General features: G+C 47.8%; 1 protein-coding gene across 1 annotated transcript in view; it reads right to left on the bottom strand.

The window, feature by feature from the left end:
* Positions 1–1,188: 1,188 nt before the first annotated feature.
* MMP24 (matrix metallopeptidase 24) overlaps positions 1,189–22,839 on the bottom strand; it is a 42,387-nt gene continuing 20,736 nt past the window's right edge. The window contains exons 5-9 of the mRNA XM_063172130.1: positions 15,683–15,844; positions 7,587–7,801; positions 6,149–6,287; positions 4,986–5,252; positions 1,189–3,717 (exon numbers count right to left, since the gene is read on the bottom strand). Of these exons, the coding sequence (XP_063028200.1) occupies positions 3,380–3,717; positions 4,986–5,252; positions 6,149–6,287; positions 7,587–7,801; positions 15,683–15,844 (1,121 nt within the window). The 3' untranslated portion in view covers positions 1,189–3,379. The remainder of the gene's footprint in view (positions 3,718–4,985; positions 5,253–6,148; positions 6,288–7,586; positions 7,802–15,682; positions 15,845–22,839) is intronic.

Below are 22,839 nucleotides of genomic sequence, written 5' to 3'. Positions count from 1 at the left end.
GTGCTGATGATGCCAACAGGTGTTAAGGAATAGTCAATAAAATTGTATGTTCAATAGTCAGTCAAATCAAATGTTGCCAGAACTTGGATGCTATGGGTTCTTGGGATTCTTAAATTGAGCTACAAAGGTGTGGGTTACACAGCATGACTAAAGCCACATGGCACCTTTGCCATCAGGCAAAGGCAACATGTGACTTCAGGTGCTGGGAAGGGTTGCAGGAACATTCAGAGGAACTGAAGGAGTGCTGGACAAATAGGTGATGCTATGAGAAGGGCTGGAATCTAGCCTTGAGGTGAATGTTATGAAAGTCTCATAAGTGGGTTCAGTGGGAAGGTCTTGGGGTGCGTAGCTGTGTGTGCTTTAATGGCCAAAAACTTGTTAGGATCCTTTACAGAGGATGTAAAATGTAAAAAACAAGCCTGTGAAAGTGAACCTCAATGGTGATGAAATTGTTCAAAGTAGTCAAAAACGGGAAAAAAACCCAAATAGCATATTGAGTGTGGCTGGCAGTTTGTCCTGCGTGTTCCAAGGTCCCTGGGCTCTCCAAATCCCCATGCTGCAGAGCAGGATCACAAACACAAAACAGCCTTTTGCTTGTTAGAGCTGAATTAGCTCTGCTGATCCCTGCTCCCGTGTGGGAACAATGTGTCCCGCATTTCTGGACAGGAGCTGGAACGCAGCCCCTGCCCACAGAGAGCTTTGGCCAGGCTGATAGGCAGCAAGCCCAGTGCTCCTGTAGGATCCCTGCAAACAGCTCAGGGTGGGAACTGTCCCTTACACACAAAAAAACCCCCATGTTTGTGCCCAAGTTACCCCAGGACTGCCCATGGGCTGATCTTAGCAAAACAGAGGTGATAATGAATGGGATTGTGCTGGAGGAAAGCTGCCTCCCCTCCTGCAGCCCCCTGTGGCTGCAGAGGGCTGTTCTCACCCCCTGGCAACTCCCATATGTAACACCTGCCCCAGGAGGGGGCACAGGGCAGGTGGAAAAGGCCCTGGGGTATTTCTGTGGCTCTGTGGAGCAGCAGCTGGGGCTGGGTTTTGGCAGCCCAGGGCAGCAGCTCACCTTGCTGCAGCCACCTCGGGCACAGGGCACTGCTCTGCTCGATCGCTCCTTCTTTGGGCAGGCCAAAACCCTAACTTTGGGGTGAGTGGGATAAAATACAAACAAACCCAGACACTGCTCTCCCTTGTAAATTATTTTTTTTAATAATTTTTTTTTTTAATGATGGCTGTTGGAAGTTGCTCAAAGGTTTGGGCTGTCGCAGTCCCGGCGAGATGGCAGCGTACAGATGAGACCGAGGTGCCAGGTGGCCGTGGTGGCCGTGGTGTGTCCCACCACACCTCTGGTGCACAGAGCAACGCGGAGTAGCGTGGGGCTGTCTGATCAGGAGCTCTGGTTTCCTTTGGTCCTTCGCACTCCTTCACTCACCGTGAGACGTTAGCACGTTTTGTCACTACAGTTCAAAGTTTTGCATCTACGAGCTTCTCACTTACTTTGTAATATGTTGGTAATAGTTTATGTTTAAACACAATAAACAGCTTGGCTATGGAAATCAGTTATGAAGGACAAAATACAGTTTGAGACCACATGTTAATGCAGTCCTAGTGGGCTTCACCAGACGAATCTAAGTGTCTATCCTGCTTCACCAGAGCAATATTTGAGCACTAATTAGCAATCCAGAATGCTAACGATCTCTGCTGCTTTGTTCCTCATTGTAATTAGGAATAGTTTTAGCGTGTTTGTTGTCCTTGGGGTTTTTTTTTTTAAGAGCTGACATTACAAAGCTGTAATTTTCTATACTAAGTGGACATTCTGTGCATTGCACTTCATTGCACTCAATAAAATTCAGTTATAGGCAGGGGGTTTAGGCTAATCACCTGTTCCCCATGGTGAGCGGGCAAAGCAATTCCTGTGCTGACATGGATGGCACTTCTGTACAGTGCTGGGCTTCACCATTACACTGCACTGCAAAAGGCTCTTCCACTCTTATTCAAAATGGTAAAAATATCAGCATCAACACGAAAATCAAAAGTTTGTGGCTAGGGCACAATGTCCTGAACCACTCACAAGTAAGAGGGACAAGCAGAAGCTACTGTTGTAGGAAGAGATCTGTGGAAAGTCACTAGCTGAAAGTTAAGGTATTTTTCTTGCCTTTACCTGATTTTTATGGCTCTGTCAAACATGGTAAACTCATTCTACTGTGTGGCATGCTTCCTTTGGTCCTTGCCAAATATTTGCCTGTGAAGAAGTGGGCAAAACAAACCCCCAAATTCTGAAGGCATACAACGTTTGTAACATCTACAGGGGTTGGATTTAGTTTTATAAACAGGCCTAATTCTTACCGAACCTTGATTATTTCACCAAAATATAATGACGACCTCACTCCAAACAAACATTTCCATTCTCCTGAAACCCAACATACAAATTCCACAATCTAGTTACACATGCCACGGAACAACAACTCATCTTTTCCCAGTGTCTGAACGGGCAGAGTGCAGTCTGTCTATACTCATTCCCCGTATTTTGGTAACCATTGGTTCCTGGGTTCTTGCTGGCGGGAGCTTAAACCAACTTACATGACATTTAAATATTTCTTTCATGAGTGGCTCCCAAAACAAAAACCATGATTGGTTTGGTTGTTATTTAAGACCCAATTACTTTGTCTTCAGATTGTCCCAGTCTAGGGCTTAATGTTGCCAGGTGTCTGGTTTGGTGCTTCTTGAGCTTCTGCTCCGCACTCCGGTACCTCTTTGAGTGCTTGGTGGTTCCTCGTGCACTGTGCTGAGTGGCAGCATTGATTAGTTATGAATGTACAAAACATCTGACCAGCAGGTATTGGAAAATCGTATCCAGGTACATCCCTGGATTTTTTAATAAACTAAGAAGATTTTTTAGAATGATTCAGCATCAGAATGTCTTCTGCTTATGACACTGAAATTGTTCTTGTTCATTGATTTCATGATCTTAATTCATTTATGAGAGAGCTATTAAAAAAATGGTTCTGTTCAGAGGTGGTTTAGCTACACTGGAGAATGCTGGGTTTAACAGGGAGCACTGGTGCAGGGAACTGAAGGAAGTTTCCCAGATCAGTTGAAACCTGTCTCAAAGACTCTGGTGCTGGCAGAGCGAGCCGGTGGATGGCACCGTGGCTGGCAGGTGACCAAAGCAGTACAAAGGAAAGAGGCTCCACACTGCAAGGCTGCCTGCCTGTATTTTTTCCAGTTTTCCTGCTTATTTCCATCCCAGGGTGTCCAAAACTTGTAGGTCACTGAAGTAGTTTTGTTTGGTAGGCTTTTCAATGCATTTTTTTCCACTTTTTTGTGTGTGTCCATAGTCCTCATCAGCTCAATGAGTTGAAATGTGCAGCAGGCTGTGTCATACCCATTCCTGGACAGGTCTTTTGTAGTACACGACATTTTGCTGCACCTCTTTGTTTTTAAACTGGAAGATTGTGTATACCAGGACAAGGATACACAGAGACAGGATGCAGGGGATCACCACTGCGATGGCATTGACAGTGCTGGGCACGTCATTTATTGTCACCATGATGTCCACGTCGTCGTGCGGGAGGCGCCGGTCCTTGCTCCGCTCAACTTCCTTCTGGTTACAGCCCATCCAGTCCTTGAGGATCGACCTGGGGTAGCCTGGCTCCACACTCAGCCTCTGGTTATCGAACTTCCAGTACTCCTTCCCTTTGTAAAAGTAGGTGTAAACTAGGAGACAAAACAGAGAGTATTACTCACTATTTCCTGTTGGTGAGCTGTGCTTGTGGGAGGACTTTAAGGGAGCCTAAAGACAGACAATACCTAAGTCAATAAAACACATTTATCCAGAACATTCCCCAGCCATTGGAAAGTGAAGGTGGTTTTGGAGGTGGGATTTAAAGGAGAAGCTGTAACCCTGGCAAGCATGTTCAACATTACCCATGGAACACCATTCCCCTTGGCCAAGACAAGCTGGGAATTAAAACTCTACAATCTTGAAAGGAAAGGTTCTGCAGTGAGGTATTTTTTAACTAAGGTATCTGTAAATATGTGCTCATCATTGCTAAGTGATAAACATCATCTGCAGGGTGCCAGCATGTGTCTGGATATGACAGTGTTTGGAAGAACATCCTGTTTCTGTTCATTCAGCCTGAGGGAACAAATGCTGAGTAAGATGAATCCTTTTGCCACAGAATCCCGAAGATTTGGCCTGTGTTAAGGAGGAGTGTTGTTCTACTGCTAATACAAGGGTGATGCTTTATGCTACATGTTGTTTGAAGCACCTCCCTCTCCCCAGATGACCCATTTTCTATTGACTTTCAAGTTATTAGAAAATAAGAGAACAGGAGAAGGGAGCTGTGGTCAAAGTATTGGTCTCCTGCACTGTTCCCCAGCTTAACTGACTCTCACTGCCATTCCCCAAAGCCTGGCCCAGCCCTACAGCCCTCCTCTCACACCACAGCTCCAAATTTGAACACAGCCTCAATGGCACAAACCCCTTCTGTTAGCTCTTTCCTTTACTGGAGGAGGAAATCTTCAAATCAGAGAAAGAAATGTGTTGGAAGGAGCCCCTGGAGCGCCAAGCCCCTACTCAGAGCATAACTTCAAGGCTAACTACTGACATCAGACAGGCTGGAGCCTTTAGCAGAGAGCCAGAGCTCACTACAGGTAGATTAGGAGGAAATGTAAGTTCCAGCACCCCCAGAACCAGGGCCCAGGAAAAGTTGGGTAGGGTCTGTTGTGGCAGAAAAAGTCCCATTCCCGCAGAGCTGGATTGTCCCAATTGTGGTTTAGCAGCTGAGGAAGTGTGTGGGTTGGGATGAGGGCCAGGAAGAATCTCAGACTGCTGCTGCTCACAAAGCCCAGGTGACCCCAGGGCTTCTGAGACTTGATTCCTGGATGAGAAAATACTCAAAACACTCCACATCCAACCACCCAGCTCCCAGCACAGACCAGCTCTTCCCGATCTAACAGGTGCAATGCCTGCAGACACATACAGCCTTCCTTGCTGATGAATGCCCCCTGAGGAGCCTGAGGGATTCCTCTCCACACGGTGATGGGCTTGGGGTAGCCTGGGTCCGTTGCTCTCTTGTCCTCGTTGTACCTCCAGTACCTGTCCCCTTTGAAGAAGTAGGTTTTGCCCACGGGCTCCCAGCGCAGCGCGGTGTCGATGCCCTCGCGGGGCAGGCAGCTCCCCAGCTCCACCAGGCTGTGAGGGTACCCCGGCTCTGCCGTCACCTCCTTAAAAACCCAGTACTTATCTCCTAGAGATGAGCAGGGACACAACAACAAACACATTGGCCTGTTAGGAGTCGGATCGATATGAACCTAAACCAACCAGTGGACTGCAGCATCTTGAGGGCTTCCAGGCTTAACTGCAATCTGTGAAAAGCTTCATTTTGAATTTGAAACCTCATTTCATCTGCTGCTTCTCAGCTCTGGTTTTGGGAGAGCTGCTGAACAGCCCTTTCCCATTTACCTTCTCATGCCAGTCATGATTTCAGACTTTCTCATCCCCTGTCTGCCATCCTTTGCTCAGGCTGAGCTGTTGATCAGCCCAAGCTTTTCAGACATTTCTGTTGCCTTTCCTTGAGCCTCTCAAGTTTTAGTACAGTTTAGAAAGCTGAGGTACTGCCGTTGCAGACACAAATGCAGAAGCCCAGGTTCTGTGTTTTTGTACCAGCCATGCTGTCCAGCCACTCTTCCTTGCTCACCATTTGCTCTCAAGGTACAGGATCCTGTTCAGGCACAGCCACCATACAAGGAGCTAAAGTGGGCCCCAGCGTAAGGTTGGTCATTTTGTCTCTTTAGGAGACAATTGTCCAGAAATGAGGTTTGGGAGTGCCCTGCACCTGGAGAGGGCTCAATGCCCTGGCAAAAGGTGTTCAAGGAGATAAGCAGGGCACTGGCACTCGCTGGGAAATAGGAGCTGTTTCTTGTCACATGAAAGCCAACTTCCCCTAATTGATATTAACTCTACACAGAGATGGTCCTGGCAAGGCCAGCCCACACTGAACTGTATTTTAAGGATCAGTGGCTGCTTGAAGTGTCCCCTCAGAGAAGGGCAAGGGTGCAGTGTACCCGTTTTCCACATTTTCACGCCACAGAAGCAGCCAGAGCTGAGGCAGGAGTGTCTGGCTCGTGCTGAGCTGTACTGTACCTTTGAAGAAAACGAATTTGCCATCAGAGCGCTCATAGGCAGCGTCGATCTTGGCAGGGAGGCCCTTCCAGAACTGCTCAATCTGCATGGGGTACCCCTCCTGCACGCGGTTGTTGCGCAGACGCCAGAACCAGCGATCCTGAGAAAACCAGAAGCCTCTTGAGACTGAGCACTCTTGTCTTGCAGTCAGACCTGGCTGGGTCCAGCATCCAGCTCTGCTAATCCTTGCCCAGGCCTCACAACCATTATGGACACAAGTCCTGCCTCAGGTGACAGCTCCAACCCAGCCCAACACTGTCTCCAGTGTGGGAGGTGCTGTGGGGGGAAGATGGCAGCACAAAGGGGGAGATGTTGATTGATGGGGCTGTGGAAATGGGTGGAAAGAAGGAGAGGGGAAAGGAGCAGGGGGAAGTGAGTCCACAGCTGTAAGCATTGTGACCTCTCCATGTCTTGTCACTGAGGTGTCATGCTTGTCCTGGTTCAGCTGAAGCTCCTGGAGCCCAGGAGAGCCAGACAGCCTGAACATCACCTGGTGACTGTGTGAAACACACAAGGTTTAAAGGCACAAAGGAAGCACGAAATATCCCTTTAGATATTCTATCATTGCTTAAAGCTGCAGGGGATGCTCTGGGATGAGCATGAGCAGGACAGAACCTTTGACACTCCTCCGAGATACCATCCCAACCTTCAACTAGTTTCATTTCAGAAATCTTCTGCAACTGATGTGGTTTGTCCATTTAATAACCTTCAATATGTCCCTTTCCACACTTCACACCCATTGGGCAGAGATAAAACTGCTGATATTTTGGGAATGGTATCATGGATGTCCATATTCCATTGGTACTCTAATGGGTTATTGAGCAAGGGCTGTGCTGTACAAGAAAGGTTGACTCCAACTCCCCAGGTAGGCTGAGTGCTCCCAGAGCCCCGGTTCCATGCATGTCACCTCTGAGACAATGAGGCTGCTCCCAGAGAAGCTGTGGCTGCCCCATCCCTGAAAGTGTTTCAGGCCGGCTTGGACAGGGCATGGTGGACAGTGGAAGGTGTCCCTGTCCATGGCAGGGGGTGGGACAAGGTGATCTTTAATGTCCCTCCCAACCCAACCCCTCTAATGGTTACCCATGGTACTGGTATTGCTTCCTGGCTTTACAGGGGGCTCCTCTCAGGCTTGGTGGCATCTGAATTCTCTGCCAATGCACCCAGTTCACATTTTGGAGCACAGGATGCCTGGGCATTCTGTAAATCCCGTCAGGCATTGTTTCCAAATATTACAGAACCAATCTGTTCACATTTCCTTCCAATATTTCTCAGTCATCACCCTCCGAGGAACAGAGCTATTTTCACAGACGTTTCAAATCTCACTACCAAATACTTCTATTAACCTTTTCCAGCAATCAAATTAAGGGAAGACTCATGGGTAAGTGGGAATTCTCAGTACCTTGAAAACAAACATTTCTCCTCTAAAGAGAGCCACAGTGTTAAAGTTGCCATCACAGATGTTTGGTTTGGAGCCAGGGAGGGCTGGCCTGTCACCCAGGGGAGGGCTGGCGGGTCGTGGCTGCCTCTCGTGCTTTCTCTCTGAAGTGGAGTGAATTCTGCGAACAGGAAGAGTTGGTAAAGGCCTGGTTGGCTCCAGGGGCTCTATAGGAGGACCTAGAAGTGAAAAGGAATATATTTAGCAAAGTGGACAAGCTTGTGTTTTCTGTAAGCTTTAAAAGGCTCCAGGCTGGATGGACAGCACTGCCAGGGTGCTCCTGATGCAGAGCTCATTCCCTAGAAATGGGGAGCAGAACAAGATGCATCCACATGTGAAAACTGTCCCAAAACAGACAAGTGATAAGAACTGAAGAAGAGCCAGAATGTTTTTGTAGGTCTTCCCAAGGAGGCTGGAGCTAAAAGGAAGAAAGAGCCACACCAGTCATGTTTGCAACTGAAATGAAAGGTGGTAACCCTTGAATAGAACTGTTTAGTAGACCATAAAAAAAGGCAAGAAAAACCCTAGAAACCAAAGCAAAACTAGAAAAAAAAAGAGGGTGTGAAAACCAATGCTACATTGTAAGGAGAACTGCAGGGAACCCTTCATTACACAGCAGTGACCAACCTGTGCTGTCCCTGGTGAGCAGCTGTGACAAGGGACCTCATCCCACCCAGCTGACAACCTCCCAGCACAGCTCTCCCTTTCCATCCTTCCCAAACTCAGCTCTGGGATCTGACAGGGCCAGAGAAATAAAAATACAAGTGAGCTACACTGGAGCAGAGGTCTTAAACAGCCTCTTGCCACAGGATATTTTCATTAACTGTTAGTGTTAAATCTGGACCAAATCTCACTCAGAGAGTCACGTCCTGTTGCTTCTCAGAGAAGGCCACGAGTTAAGATGGCAATAAACAGAAGGCCACTAGAGCAAGGGATTTTAGTGGGCTTGAGATGTGAAGATGGTTTATTTGCAGGGATCATGGTTTCAATTTCATTCTGAGCCTGTAGGACAAAGCCCCACCATGGGAGCTGCTGTCATGGGTGCTGTTTCAGTGTCACACACTGGGGCCAAGGAGCTGCACCCCAGCTGGAGGTGAACACTGGCCCTGGACAAGGCTCATCTTCACAGCCTGGAAGAGTCACAGCACCTGCAACCCAGGGCACCAATGTAAAGGTTTTAATCAGCCCTAAAATGCCACTGAAGAACTGGCATGGCAGAAGCAGTTGTGCACACCGTGGTCAGGATGATGCCAAGCAGCAAAGATTCAGATGAACCAGGGATTTGCTTTAAGGAAAACGTTTTCTAGACCAGTGAAGAGATCTCAAGTCAGGCCCAACAAGGGAAGCTGGCCCTGTGTGTACTCAATGCTGGCCGTGGCCAAACCAGCCCTGGCAAGGCTTCCCACACATGCTGCAGGGGATCTGAAACCTGCTTGGATGCAGACTTTGCCATTTCACTTCAAATATTCCTCTTACTGTCCTTCTCTGCTAGCCATGGATGTTTCCTTGCTACCTTGCACTCATTTTTGTTTTTATAACCTAGGCCTTCTAATTCATTCTGATTGAAGATTTGTCTCTCTAGACTGCATTTTCGTTTTTATCTGCTGCCTCCACTTAGTCCCTGAGTGCGGCTTAGGGTGGGAGGTGATCCCTCAGCTGTGCACATGCAAAGAGCAGAGGAGCGAAACATAAAAACATGGAAATCCTCAGGTGCAAGTGCCACTCAGGCAGAATTTGGTGCACAGCTATGGGGGGATGGGAAGCAGAAGCACAGCCTGTCCTTTGGTGGAGAAGGTGGTCCCTCATAAGGGAGGCACTGCAGAGTCCAACCTGGCAAAAAAGCAGAATGAGCAGACCCCATCCATTGGGAAAGGCCACTGGTCATTCCTATTTCCAGACTCCATCACAGTAACAGCTCAAGGCAGGATGGAACAGGTTCACCTGAGTGTGTGAGCAAAAAGTCACTTAAGATGTGCTGGCACTGTGGTAATTAATGCAGAGACTGATCACATCCACCAGCCTGAGCAGGCAGCAGAGCACACAAACCACATCCTCTGCCACTACACTTCTGAGCAGCTTCAAAGAATCAGACGGAGGAAAAGTTTCTAATTAGAAAAATCTAAGTGAGAGAGGTTATTGCATGGGAGTGCAAATGGGCCTGAACAGAGTCACCTAGCTATCATGTGTGATCCCAGCAGCAGAGCCAAGTCCATGCCTGGGACTGATCCTGCAGCCACTTCCCCACGGGAAGCAGGTAAGAAATCTCCTGGAGCTGGAAATCTCCATTCTGGAGGGAAGCAGCTTGCTGGGACTCTACAGACACTCTGTGGAGAAGAAGAGTTTCTTCCTCTCTATCAGAAGCAAGGCAAAGGATGTCAGAAAGCTTTTGGGTCACAGCAGATCACCTTTAGAGTGTGACTTCCACCACTGGCACTTAGCCTCCTCCCTTCATGCTTCCTCTGTCGCAGCCCATCTGAATACCAAGGTGACCTGTGAAGATAACACAGAGAGAGGAGGCATTTAGGAGCCACTGTGTCGATAGTTGAGGACAAAATATAATTGTACTGTCCTCCTGGCTATTGACAGAGTGTTCCCTAAGCTGCACAGCACCTGCCTGGCTCAGCCAGTCCCAGACAGCAGCTCCCAGGTCTGCCAGCACAGAGGAGGCTTTGGGTCAGCTCAGGGGAGAGAACCACTTGCAAACAAAGACCTGTCCTTATCTTCTTCACTCTGAGAAGAAAACTCTCCTCCAAACAACTGTTATGGTTTGAATAACTCAAGGGAGGTTCTGGTTTGAAAAAGCTGAGCTGCCAGTGTGTTTGTGGAGCTGTCCAGGGACACAGGCAAGGCTCCTCAACCTATGATCCAAGGGAGCCAGGGAGAGCAAGAGAAACCACCTGGAGCTGCTCTGCAGGCTCCAGGGCGGTGCAGAGAGGCCCCTGCTCACACCACATGATGTAGCTGCCAACAAGCTGCCTCAGGGGCCAGAGATTGTCCACAGAACTCCAAGTGCAGGAAGGGCTCCTCGTCCCTTGACAAACTCACCCACAGAGCAGAGCACTTTGCACCTCTGGGTTCAGCCTTCAGGGCTGAAGTGAGCTAAGATGTCCCAGTTAGCTTGGGACCATGCCACAGTGCAGAACAGGCCACAGCACCCACAGAACAAGGGGGGAACAGTCAAGGCCCCCATGATCATCACTGGGTGGCAGGAAGGTTTTTCTCAAGCCCTTCTCACACAGACATTCTCCTCTGGATGACAGCTGCCACCCAGGTGACAGAACTTTCACCTGGGAGACAGGTGAATGCTCTGTCCAGAGCAGAGTCCAGAGCAGACATTCTTGCTCTGAGCCAAAGGAATGCTTTCCTGGGCTCTGGATTCACCCTGCACTTGGTGCCAGAAAACTGGGTCAGAAACTCCCAGGCTTAGGCAGGCAAATGATGAGAGGTTAGGGCTCTGCAAGATGCTCCAGTTTCCTTCTGGAAAAGCTTTCAGAAGCCTGACATCTGCTCCACAGAAAAACAGAACATTTTTCTATACTCAGAAGAATCTGTAGGATGAAAAAAGTATTTTCTGCCCAGCCATAACACACACCAGTGTTTTTCCACCAGCTGAGAAACCTCCCAGGAGAGATGGGCTCCCTCTCAGCCTCCCCTCTGGCAGAGTCATCCAGGTGAGCCCAAGGACAGCACTGGGAGCCAGGCAGCTGCTCCCTGTGTTTCAGAGGAGTGGGAATGAAGATCTGGCATTCAGCAGGTGAGGGAGGCTCTGTGGATGCACCAGAGCTGGAGTCTGGTGTTTTCTGCTGGGTCCAACAGAGTCTGTGGACAGGAGGAAAGGTGCAAATGAAGTGATGCAACATAGAGAGGGTGTCAGGTATCTCTGCAATGTGCCAGAGATGTGGCACCAGGGCACATCCCTACAGATTCCTGACTGCCAAGCATTTTCCTTCTTCTCTCCTCCTGGGAGCACAGGACCATGGGGCACGGATCCACAAGTCCCAAATCCTGCAGCTTCTACAGATGAGGTCTTGGATGTTACTCTGTTTCCTCCCCATGTCCAAGAGGACATTACCAGAGAACATTTCCAGGTCCCACATGACAGCAAAGCTTGCTCTGATGGTCCCACTCACAGTGCAGTATCACCACATGGAAATTCTCCACCAGGTCTTTCTGCTGTTCCCTCACAAGCCATCTCACACATGTGTGCAGCTCACAAGTGTCCTGGGATGGTCACAAGGGTCTGCAGGTTACAAGAATCTCCATGGCTGCCACTGGAAAAGGGGAGGTGATGGAAGGGCTGCACTGAGGGGGTGAGGCCGGCAGAAGGCCTTGGTTGCACATGGACACTGTGCCCAGCTGATTCTGGACGTCAGAGCTGGTGCTGTCCAGTTCCTCAGGCAGGGCCTGCAGTGGTTTCATGTCCCCTCTGGACCTCAGCCCTCAGCATGTGCCATGAGTGGGATCTCTTCTCCTGAAGATGTGTGAGGCTGGGAGTTCCTCAGTGAGGTTTGGGATGTCCCAGATCTTTGAGGCTGTCTCCAGGGTTAATGGCCAGGTCTACCTTTGAGTGATTGGGAGACCTCCCCTTTGAGACCTCAGGCTCTGACAGGCCTGGAAGGCTGGCCTGGCCAACCAGCCCTGTGCACATCATGAGCTTTCCCTGTACCTCAGGCCAGGCCCTCAGACAGGGCCGCAGGAGCCACTGCCATGGGAGGCTCCCTTGTCACCCCCTGTAGACCAGTACAGAGAGCAGCATGTGAAAATCATGGAATCACAGGATCATTCAGGCTGAAAAGCCCTCTGAGGTGATCGAGTCCAACCCTTAACCCGGCACTGCCAAGCTCACCACCAAACCGTGTCACCAAGTGCCACATCCACACATTTTCTGAATGGGACGTGGCTCTACCACTGCCCTGGGCAGCTGTTCCCGTGCCTGACCACCCTTCTAGTGAATAAATTCTCCCTAATACCCAGGCTGAAACTGCCCTGACACAACTGGAGGCTGTTTCCTTTTGTCCTGCCAGTTGTCACCTGGGAGAGCCCTGAGCCCTCCTGCCAGGACAGGGCTGCAGAGGGACCAGCTCAGGCCCTGTCACACAGCCACAGCTCTGCCCTCTCCACCTGCAGCCCCAGCTCCAGCAAAGGAAAGGCAGCTCAGCAGGACATCCAGGGGACCTCCAAACTGGTGTCACTTCCAGTTTAATTCCCTCCTGGGCATGTCACTTGTGACACAGGCACATAAATGCAGAGGGGGAAACCCTTCTGAAAAACACACACAAAGTAGAGCCCTGCTATTTCCTTGTTTTGCCAAGCAATGTGCTGCAGGAAGGAGCTCTCAGGAGATGGGAATGTTGCTGACTGGTGTCACAGCTCTGTCACACTGGGAGCTGCTGGCCTTGCTCTCAGCAGCTCAAAATGGAATTATCATTTTAAACATTGATCTTATACTGATCAGCATGAAGCACAAACAAGAGTTCACATCACCTACTGGCTCTGAGAGTGAGTTTTGAAATAAATTCAGCAGAAAATAAATTAAAAATTCAAGAAGTCATTATATGACAGATCTGAACATGTTTCTTTTTTAATGGATAAACACAGACACAATATAAACCACATTTGAAATGCATCATTTTCAAAAGGCAGCAAAATGGACTTCAGCTTTAGTAGAGCCTCTGTTCTTTGTTCTAGGAACTTCAGTAGAATTAAAAATTGGAAGTTTTGATTATAACTATTTTTTTAAAAGGACCCTACAGGCAAGACAGTGGCTCTGTGTCTGACTTTCCAGAGTAGGTAGCTAAATAATACATATTGAGCACATGCTGCTGTGTTAGAGAATGTCAAAGCAGCAGGAAAGCAGGAGATTTTGGATTTTGGAGAGGTTCTCTGGTAGATGGGCTTTTGGTATTCCCAAGGCACAACAAAGCAGAGTGGCACTGTGGAAATAAAATACATTAGTTGAATGTTCCTGCTAAAGCTACAGAAAGGATATTTCAGCAGGCCCTTCTCAGTTTTGAGATCAGATGAAGGGTTCTGTTCTTTCACCATTAGTTCCAGGGAGAAACATCACATTTTCCAAAATTTCTTTGTGAACCATAAGTGGAAAACCTAATTTTAAATTCAACTTTGATTTTTGGACAGTAACTCTGTACCAAGGGCTGAAATCTCTCCCTGGGGAAGGAAAGCTCCTGCTGCAGAAGCTGCTCCTTCTTCTCCCCACAGGATGAGTTATCTCTACAACCCCCAACACCATCCCCAGCCCATCCCAGCTCCAGGGCCCCAGAGCCCCATTCTGGGGAGTGCTGGTCCCAGCTCAGCCCCTGCTGGTCTTGGTTTGAATCCCAAAAGTGAAGCAGGAAGGCTGTCAGCTCCTTATCTGCTCCCTTTCCAAAAACATGTCTGAAAACAGAGAAACCAGTCATTTTTTCTTGATTGTACTTCCACTGTCTGCAATAAATTGCAGGTTTTTTTCTTTCTGATTAATCAAAGTTCACAGGAACTAAATCAACATTTCAAAATAGAAACAGCATAATGGCATTTTGGCAGCTTTCAAAAATTAACACTTAGATCTATTACTTAATGAAAGTTTAACACTGACTACCCCAGCAATTTATTTCAAAACCCTCCAGAGCCTCTGCTATCCTGAGCACCAGAACATGTAACTGTGTTTAACTGTGTTACAGTAGTCATAATTAAACAATACCACAGGACAATTAACATGCAACTTCACCTGGTAATGATCAATAAGAAGATGCAGCAATGAGATGAGATAGTTATCCTGGGTGTATTTTAAGCCATCTTATTTTAGATGTTGGACCTTACTTGGATATGTGCCTCACACTGAGGCTGGACTGCTCTCTACAAATGCCTGGTTTTCCCCACTGCCCTCACAAGTCAGAGAAATTAGCCCAGAAAAAGACTTTTCCAGGCATCTGCATTTAAACAATGAATCTCAATCCAGTCACAGAAATCAAACACCAAATCTGACTCAAACAGCTGAGATGCAATTTAGATGTCTAAAGTCTTGCTACACTGCTTTAGAGTCTCACAGGTCTTGGCACACATTTTATTAGCAGCAATCTCAAATTCACTGGCAGACCATGGACGGAAACATTGAGTGCCAGGCCTGCCACCAAGCTCTGCAGCAAGCCCTGAGAAACACCAGCTTTCCCAGTGACCACCACCTCACAAGTATTTTTTTCACCTTTAATTCACACCATGTCTGCCCTGCTGCTTCTGGGAGCTGATATTTGACTCCAGCTGCACAGTTACACAGCACAACTGCTCTGGGCTGCATTTATTAGGTAACCTCTCTGTCAAACTTGTACTTTCCACTAAGAATGAAATCAGGGATGTTTGATGAAACCTATTTATCACAGGTTGCCACAGACTGTGGCCATCAGTCTCAGTCTCCCCTTGTGTTCCTAAAACCTGGATTTCTCTTTGCTCTCAGAGTCTCCTTCAGCCAATAATTCTGTGAATTCCTGTCCTCACACCCTGGTATCCATGATCCAATCACATGGCACCACATTACATGCAGCCTCTAGGCTTTCTCCCATAATCTCTGCTCCTTTTCTATTTCCCTTGAGTCCAATATCTTTGTGGCACATGCTGTACAACATGTTCAGCTGGAGATTGAAGCAAGCAAAGTGTTCCCTAAGCAGATCCAAACTTTCTTTCCCTTACCTTATAAATAATGAGAAAAAAAGAAGAGCAAAAATACTTTTTACCTTTCCTTGGTGTTCCAGGCTCTTTGCATTCTTTTCCTTTATTTGCACTGGTCGTTCCTAATGGACAAACCTTGGGTACAGCAAACCCTCTGCAGCAGGGGGGCACAGTGAGGGAGGGAGCAGCAGGGGAATCACAGAGGTTTGGTTCTCCTGACCTGTGCAGTCATCTGGCACTTAGTCCTGGATGAAGGGCTTTAAGCAGGGCTTTAAGTAGTTCCCCACTCAGCTCTGGCAAGGAAATGCAGCCCCCATCTGCAGCACGCAGGGGTGAGTTGTAAAACGCTCCCTAGGCTCAAGGCTGGTGTAAGGAAAGAAGTAGGCAGGGTTGCTCACCATAGATTTTCTGAATCCCTTGGAGGTCGTCCTGGGGCAGTTTGAAGTTGTGTGTCTCCATGTACTGGTAGAAAGGAGCCATGATAGCGCTGGGATCGTTGGAGTGCTCCAGCCCCAGCGCGTGCCCCAGCTCGTGGACAGCAACCAGGAAAAGATCGTTCCCTGTGGGGGGAAGGCACAGCCCGGTCAGCACCACACAGCCAACCCTCAGCCCATCCCAAGCCCCTCTTGCCCATAAAGCCAGAAGCAAATGCTTTGCTCTCCTACTGCACAGCAGGTCACAGTGGCAGGGTCAGCTCCTGGAGATGGGTTTAGTCCCAAAAGTCTGCACAGCCTTTAGCCATTGTCAAAGAATGGGCCAGAGGCTGCCAGCCCCAGAGCAGGTAAAACAGGCAGTGCCTGGAGTGAAGGGATACTGACTGTAGACTCCTTTGTAGAGAGATTACAGAAAATGGCCATCAAAATGGTCACTGACACCACTGGCTCCTTATCAGAGTGCTGCCAGGAGAGGTGAGAGCACAGTCAGCTATTCAGTGGTGGGGTGAGTGCCTTGTGCCCCTTCTGGGTCCTCTGGTGCCATTCTCTGATCAGCTCTGGACCAACAAATGGCAGGGTAGGTCTACAGGCACCTGGCAAGGCAGGAGGAAGGACAGAGAAGAGCAGGGTAACATTCACTGTCCCACATGGGCAGCCCCATCCCCTCCAGCAAGGGCTTTCACTCTGCTGGACCCCTGGCACTGCCACGTGTGCAGGAGCTGAGCACAGGCAGCTCCATCCTGCCCCACTCCCACACAGGGAGCAGGTTGGGCTGGATCCCAGTGGCAGAAGACAGAAGGAAGAAGGAGGAGAGAAGGGCCAGGACTCTTCCTGGCAGGAGGCAGGAGGGCTGAGGAGCCCTGTGTGGGGCAGAAGCTGGGAGCAGTGCCACGTGGGGGTACCTTCAACTCTACAGGCACACATTCCTCTTCAGCCCCACGGGCCTGGACCCTCATCCCTTTGATCCAGAGCGGTCCCTGGGTGTCCTGCTCCATAAGGGCACTGGGAAGTGGCCCAGCAGTGCTGTGCAGGGAGGAAGACACAGCCAACAAGAATGGATGTAAGGGTCTCCTCACAGCAGTAAAATGTCTGAGCCCTCAATTCTGCCTGAATTTGGGCTCCTCTGGTTTTGGGTTTTTATGGCAAGGCAGAAACCAAGAGCATTTGCAATCAGTTGTCAGTGTCTCCAAAGAGCTTCCTCACGCCTCCAGCTGAACAAAGCTCAGCTCTGTGCTGAGCTCTGCCTGAGACAGGAGTTGCAACAGTGACACACACAGAACCATCCCCACTTTTTAAACAGTTATTGCTTCACTGTTACCCATAAAAACATGACAAAGCAGTTTCAGGGGTCTGTGAGCCTCCTCAGCAGGGAGCTTTGCCAGCAGATGAAGATACCTGAAGTCAGTACCAAGCAGTGCTCCTCAGCCACACATACCACCCCAAAATGGTTAAATGTTCTAAACATTTGAGATGGATGGTTAAAGCATCTGAATATGCAAGACGCATTAAAATATACAAATGCATTCCAAATAAATTTTCAAATACAATTGTCCAAAAACATATAAAGCCTAAAATTTAGCCACACATTTATGGGAAATTTTAGAATTTCTGTATTTGGGAAATTCAAGTAAATACCTACTTAGTAATTTTTTCTCATCTGTTGCTGAAAATTCTGGTGTGTGCAGAACAGTTTAATACAATGTCCAACAGCACAATATAAAATCCATGAAGTAGTTTTATGGCAAAGGTTGGAGGACTGATCATTCCTCACAGGTTTTCAAAAACACTCAAGCTTCAAAGCTGCACCCAGATTCCAAATGGGATTCAGAGAATCAATGTCCTTTTGCAAAACTGAATGGACTTAGTCTCCTGTATCAGCTAAATGCCAGTGAAAGCATAATTTTCACTGCTGCCACAACTATTCACATGTGGAAGCCCACAGCAAAGGTCACTCAGTACAGAGCTGACCTCATGAGACTGCTCAGCACGGGCTCACAGGCTCTGCCCGTGCTCAGGGACATCTTCCCTCACCTTCCCTTGGTGGCATTTCCCTCCTTGCTGAAGTACCTGCAGTACTGGTGCTGCCAGCAGATCTAGAACCTGTCTCTGTGTAAGGGTACATATAAATCTATGGAAGTGACTTGCCTCTGTATGCTAATCCTTCACTAGGAGCACAAGATCAAACACTAACTTAAGTTAGATTAGTTTAAAATAGCTTTCAATCATCTGTTTCTGCCCAAAGTAAATGCCAGCCCACTTTATAGGAGTAAAATGAATCCCACAGACTCACAGGATGGTTGAGGCTGGAAGGCGCCTCTGGAGATTGTCTGGTCCAGTGCCCAGCTCAAGCAAGGTCAGGTAAAGCCAATTGTCTGGTCAGGTTTGAGTGTCAAGTTTCTCACACTGGGGTGCACAGGGCTCTCCAGGTGTGTCAGGTGGAAAGGAAGGATCATCTCCTTGCTCATGACTCATGTTCCACCTGCTGCCAACCAGGAGCCCCAGGTCCTTCTCTGCAAAGCTGCTTCCAGGCCCTGGGCCACCAGCAGTCCAGGGGCAGGGCTGTGCATTCCTCACCTTCCCATGGCTCCTGTCAGGCTGCTCCTCCAGCCTCTCGAGGTCTCTGAACAAAGGCATCACCGGGCAGTGTTATCAAACACTCCTCCAAAGTCCCTGTCATCTTCTGTGGTATTTTCTGGGGTCCTCCATGGCAGGAAGGAAATTATGAATGACTACATGTTCTTAGAAGGTTAATTTATCATTTTATGATATTATATTAAAGAATGCTATACTAAACTATACTAAAGATTAGAGAAAGGATTCTTACAGAAGGCTTAACAAGATACTTATGAAAAACCTGTGACTTGCCAGAGTCCCAACACAGCTGGACCATGATTGGTCATTAAGTCAAAACAATTCACATGTTGGATAAACAATCTCCAAAGCACATTCCAAAGCAGCAAACACAGGAGAAGCAAATGAGATAAAATTGTTTTCCTTTTTCACTGAGACTTCTCAGCTTCCCAGGAGAAGAAATCCTGGCGAAGGTATTTTTCAGAAAATATCACAGTGACAATCTTCAAAGTCACTGAATGTGCACTCTGCTGCATCACTGATGTAATTCCATCAAGGTATTAGTCAGCACTGATCTCATGCAGCTCCTCTGACACAAATCCTGAACTTGTCTGTTGCGGTGTGCTGTAATGTCCCATTTTAGACTTCCAGGTCACCTCCCAGGTGTGCCTGTACCTCTTCCCCCTTGCCCCCCTGCTGAGTGAGTCCCGTCACTCAGGCTTAACATTCCAGCAAGGCGTCGTGTGGTTGGTCAAGTTCAAAGGATGCCCCTGTGCCCAGAGGTCATTGGCCTGTCTGGGTGTCATCTTCCCCTGAGACCCTGCCCCTCTCACCTGGTTGGTGGCTCACCTGTCCCTCCCCTCCCCCTGTCCCTGAGCTTAAAAAGGTGATCAGACCATGTGGCCGGATTCTGTTGGAGCAGTTGCTCACGTTCAGACCTCTGTAACCATGGAATAAACCTCTGGACATTAAACCCTCCAGCAGAATCCTCTCCTTTTTCTCTTCACCATCGCCTGAAGCCATTCCTCCTGAGGTAAACGGGGTTCCTAACAAGCCTGGACTTGTTCAGTGCCCAGCTGCAATCTCCAGCAAGCCAAGGTATCTCTGGGGTGATACACCGCAGTTGCTGCCTTTGGCCCGGCAGCGAGGGTCAGACTGGCCCAGGCACAATCTAACTTGGTAATATTGGGATTCATATTCCAATACTTGTCCATCTCGTGGTTACCACAGCCCAGTATGCAGCTGATCTTCATACTACCCACACTTCTTCAGCTGTCAGGTCCAGCAGATCATTGTTTGTTCTTTGATCACCAGTGAGATAACCAGTAAGAGTTCTGTGATGATCAGCAAGATGAAGGCTCATTTCTGAGGAAGTACCTCAACCACCACGGTGGTCAGGCCAGCTCCTCCCCTATGGAACACATACACACCTTTTCCCAGCTATGCTTAGGAAATATTCCTGGAAAAACAGCTGTGGAAAACAGCTGCTGCTGTCCAGTTTTAAACCACCATTCTGGCTGGCAGTTGTGTGTGAGGATGTCACAGAGCACAGAAAATGTTGGCTGGGAAGCCTTGTTGCAACTAGAGATAAGAAACTCCAAGAAATAAACTGTCCCAGTTCCAGCACAGCACAGCAGGCAGGTCAGCAGTGGAGTGGAAAAGTTCTCCTCCTCCATGGCCAGGATGCCACCCGAACCAAAGCAGGGATAAACCCTGGGCAATGGCTGGAGCAGAGGAAGTAGAGCTCAAGAGAATTCCTAGGAAGTGAACTGATCTCCACAGAAAGCAGGACAAGAAGCTCCCCTTAGCTCTCTCCAAGTGCCCTGATTCTCACTGCTGTGGTTGCTTCTCATCTCCTTTTGCTGAAAGGCAGCCGTGGCAGAAGCACACACAGCTCCCTCTCCTTCTGCTCCCTGCCCTGGCCAAAAAATCTCTCACCTCTGTTTAATCCCCTCATATTTCTATTCTGGCCTCCTCCCAGACACATCTGCTGATCTTTTTCTTCCAGCATGCCCCTGTTATCTCCTTTCTCCATCCTGCTGCACACTCTAAGGGGGTCCTGGGTCTGAGACAACCACATCATTCTCAGAGAACAAGTGAAACAGCATTTCATGGGAGGAGGAGATGGGAGAGAGAAGCCTTAAGACCATTTCAGAAGCCCAGAGTTCTCAAAAATCCAGCTCTGGATTCATCATCCTGTTTTCTCTTGAAGGGTCACTCAATCAATAACATTGTTAAGGAACAAATTCCTTTTAATTTGCTAATGGGAGCAAATTCCATAGCATGGAAGAGAACACGTTGCTCCTTTTGAAGGGGTAGGCTAGGATTTGCTCTGAAAAGAAAATACTGAGGTATAAAACCACCAGTGTAGTTCTTTCTCTCCTTCCACAGAACTCGGCCTGGGGCTCTGAGGGCTCTCTGTGTTCTCACCCATTGCTGAGCTGGACAAGTCTGGAAAGGAGCTTGTACCTCCCACATTGTTTCTGTTGGTTCTTGAATGTACAGGAAGGTCTCTGACCTTCCAGTTCTCCACATTTCTTATACAAAAGCATTCCCCATAGTGTCCATCCTCTTGGAGAAAGATTCAGATGGATGCTAGGCTAGCATCAGCCTAGCTTGATGCTTTGCCATGGAAACATGGTCAAGCAATGGGATACAGCTCCTTAATTTCCTGCTCAACCCACTCAAGTAACAAGAAAAACTTCCACTCAGAGTATCTCAGGACCTGGGTAAAACAGTAGGGTTAGGAAGGATCTGTACTTGGAGGAAACAGTCCCAAGAGGAATACAACAACTTTTGCTCATTTGCACCATCTGTACAAAACAAACAGGCCTGGTCAGAGACCTGCCTGAGCTTCCCCTTCCCAGCTCTCAGGAGGCAGCCAAAAGTCCACCAGTGAGCACCAGAGAGAGGATGACTCTGTAAAACTGGAGGGGTAAGTTGGCTCATTGAATGTAACAGTTTGACCTGCTATACCAAACACAAAGAAACACAGCTAATTTAGTTTTGAAGCTGCTGATGTGTTTTCCTTACCAGCATGTTATCACCACAGAAAATGACAACTGAGGACACACCTATAGCACTATAAAAGCATCCTGGGATGACACACAGGTGAATACACTGCTTACCTTACATCCAGCTCAATGGCTCTATACAACTTGAAACATAGGTTTAAGTTTAATTTTCTTAAGTAAAAACAATCTGTGTGCACACCTCATTAGCTGGTGTGCTCCCAGATGAGCCACCTTACTTTAGATAAACTGCAATATAATCCCACATTAAACCCAGATCTTTGGTGAAAGGCCTCTCAAATTGTTTGTAACATTCTACTTTTCCCTGCAGAATAAAGAAAGACATGGTTTTATTACAACAGAGAACACTGGAATCATAGATAAACTATTTATGTATTAACTTCCTGTAACTCTCAAACTCCACCCCTCCTGATTCTTTGATTTTAATCTTCCTCTGGAAAAACCATTCAATAGGTAACAGAGACACCTTGAGACAGCTGTTCTTTGTGAAGTTGCCAGCACATGCCTTCCTGTACAGTGTCATTCCTTTAAAATATAGAAATCCATACCAAAACAATTAATTTGGCTATGTAACTCACTGAATAATTCCTGTAGGTTGCTGAAATGCCTGTCAGCACACAGCAGCAGGTCACAGACTCCATCAGGGCAGTGTATCAGCCACTGCCATCAGTGTTTATCCCTCAGCTGTGCATGTGGGTAGGCTCTGGAGAGCACACTGCACTGGGGACTGTAAATCCAGGACACAGCTTCTAAGACAACAGAAGTACCAACAATATTGCATATCTGATTAACAGCAGAAAAGAGACTGAATCTCTGCTCTTTGTAATGTTAGTTTTATCCTTTATGAACTGTATCACTCTTCCAACAAATCTACATATTGCAGTGTACTCAGACACAAAAAGACATACGAGGGTTATATTTTGAAATTTTATTAAAGTAAGAATGATACTTAAGAAGTCAGAGGATTGATTGTGTGTGACAATAGCATGCCTCAGGTAATTACAGAAGAGATGGTGTGAACTAAACATGCTTATGTTCCTTCCACCCCAACAGCCACGCAGAGACAATTGTTTCCCAAGCACAACTTAAAGAAGCTTTAGGGCTACTCTAAGCTGTGCATTGGTTCTTCCATCTTCAGACTTGGCAGGTCTGACCTGTCCAAGAGAAGAAGATGTGATTTGTCTGTGCTCCTCCATTCACCTCCACGACACTCTCTGCTCAAGGAAAGCTTTCCAATCTTCTGAAGACCCTGAAGAAGGGGTGATACTGCTCTGTGGAATCCTGTGGAAAACAGCTTTTCTATCTAGAAAGGAAGAAAATACATGTTAAAATGAAATACAGGCGTTCCTCTGTTCATAAGCAATTATGTGTTGCTTCTTAAGGAATTACTGAAAACTCTGAAAAGCTTCCCTGCAGAAAGAAGGAGTGATCTGCAGTTTTAACAGCAATTGCACCACAGCCATATTAAACTGATCCCCATGAGACCAAGGGACTGCAGAAGGACAAGAACCACATCAC

The sequence above is a fragment of the Melospiza melodia genome, chromosome 19 (assembly GCF_035770615.1).
Source record: "Melospiza melodia melodia isolate bMelMel2 chromosome 19, bMelMel2.pri, whole genome shotgun sequence".
NCBI classification, from domain to species: domain Eukaryota; kingdom Metazoa; phylum Chordata; class Aves; order Passeriformes; family Passerellidae; genus Melospiza; species Melospiza melodia.
The sequence above is the reverse complement of the archived record's forward strand: the minus strand, read 5'-3'. Positions and strand labels throughout refer to the sequence as shown.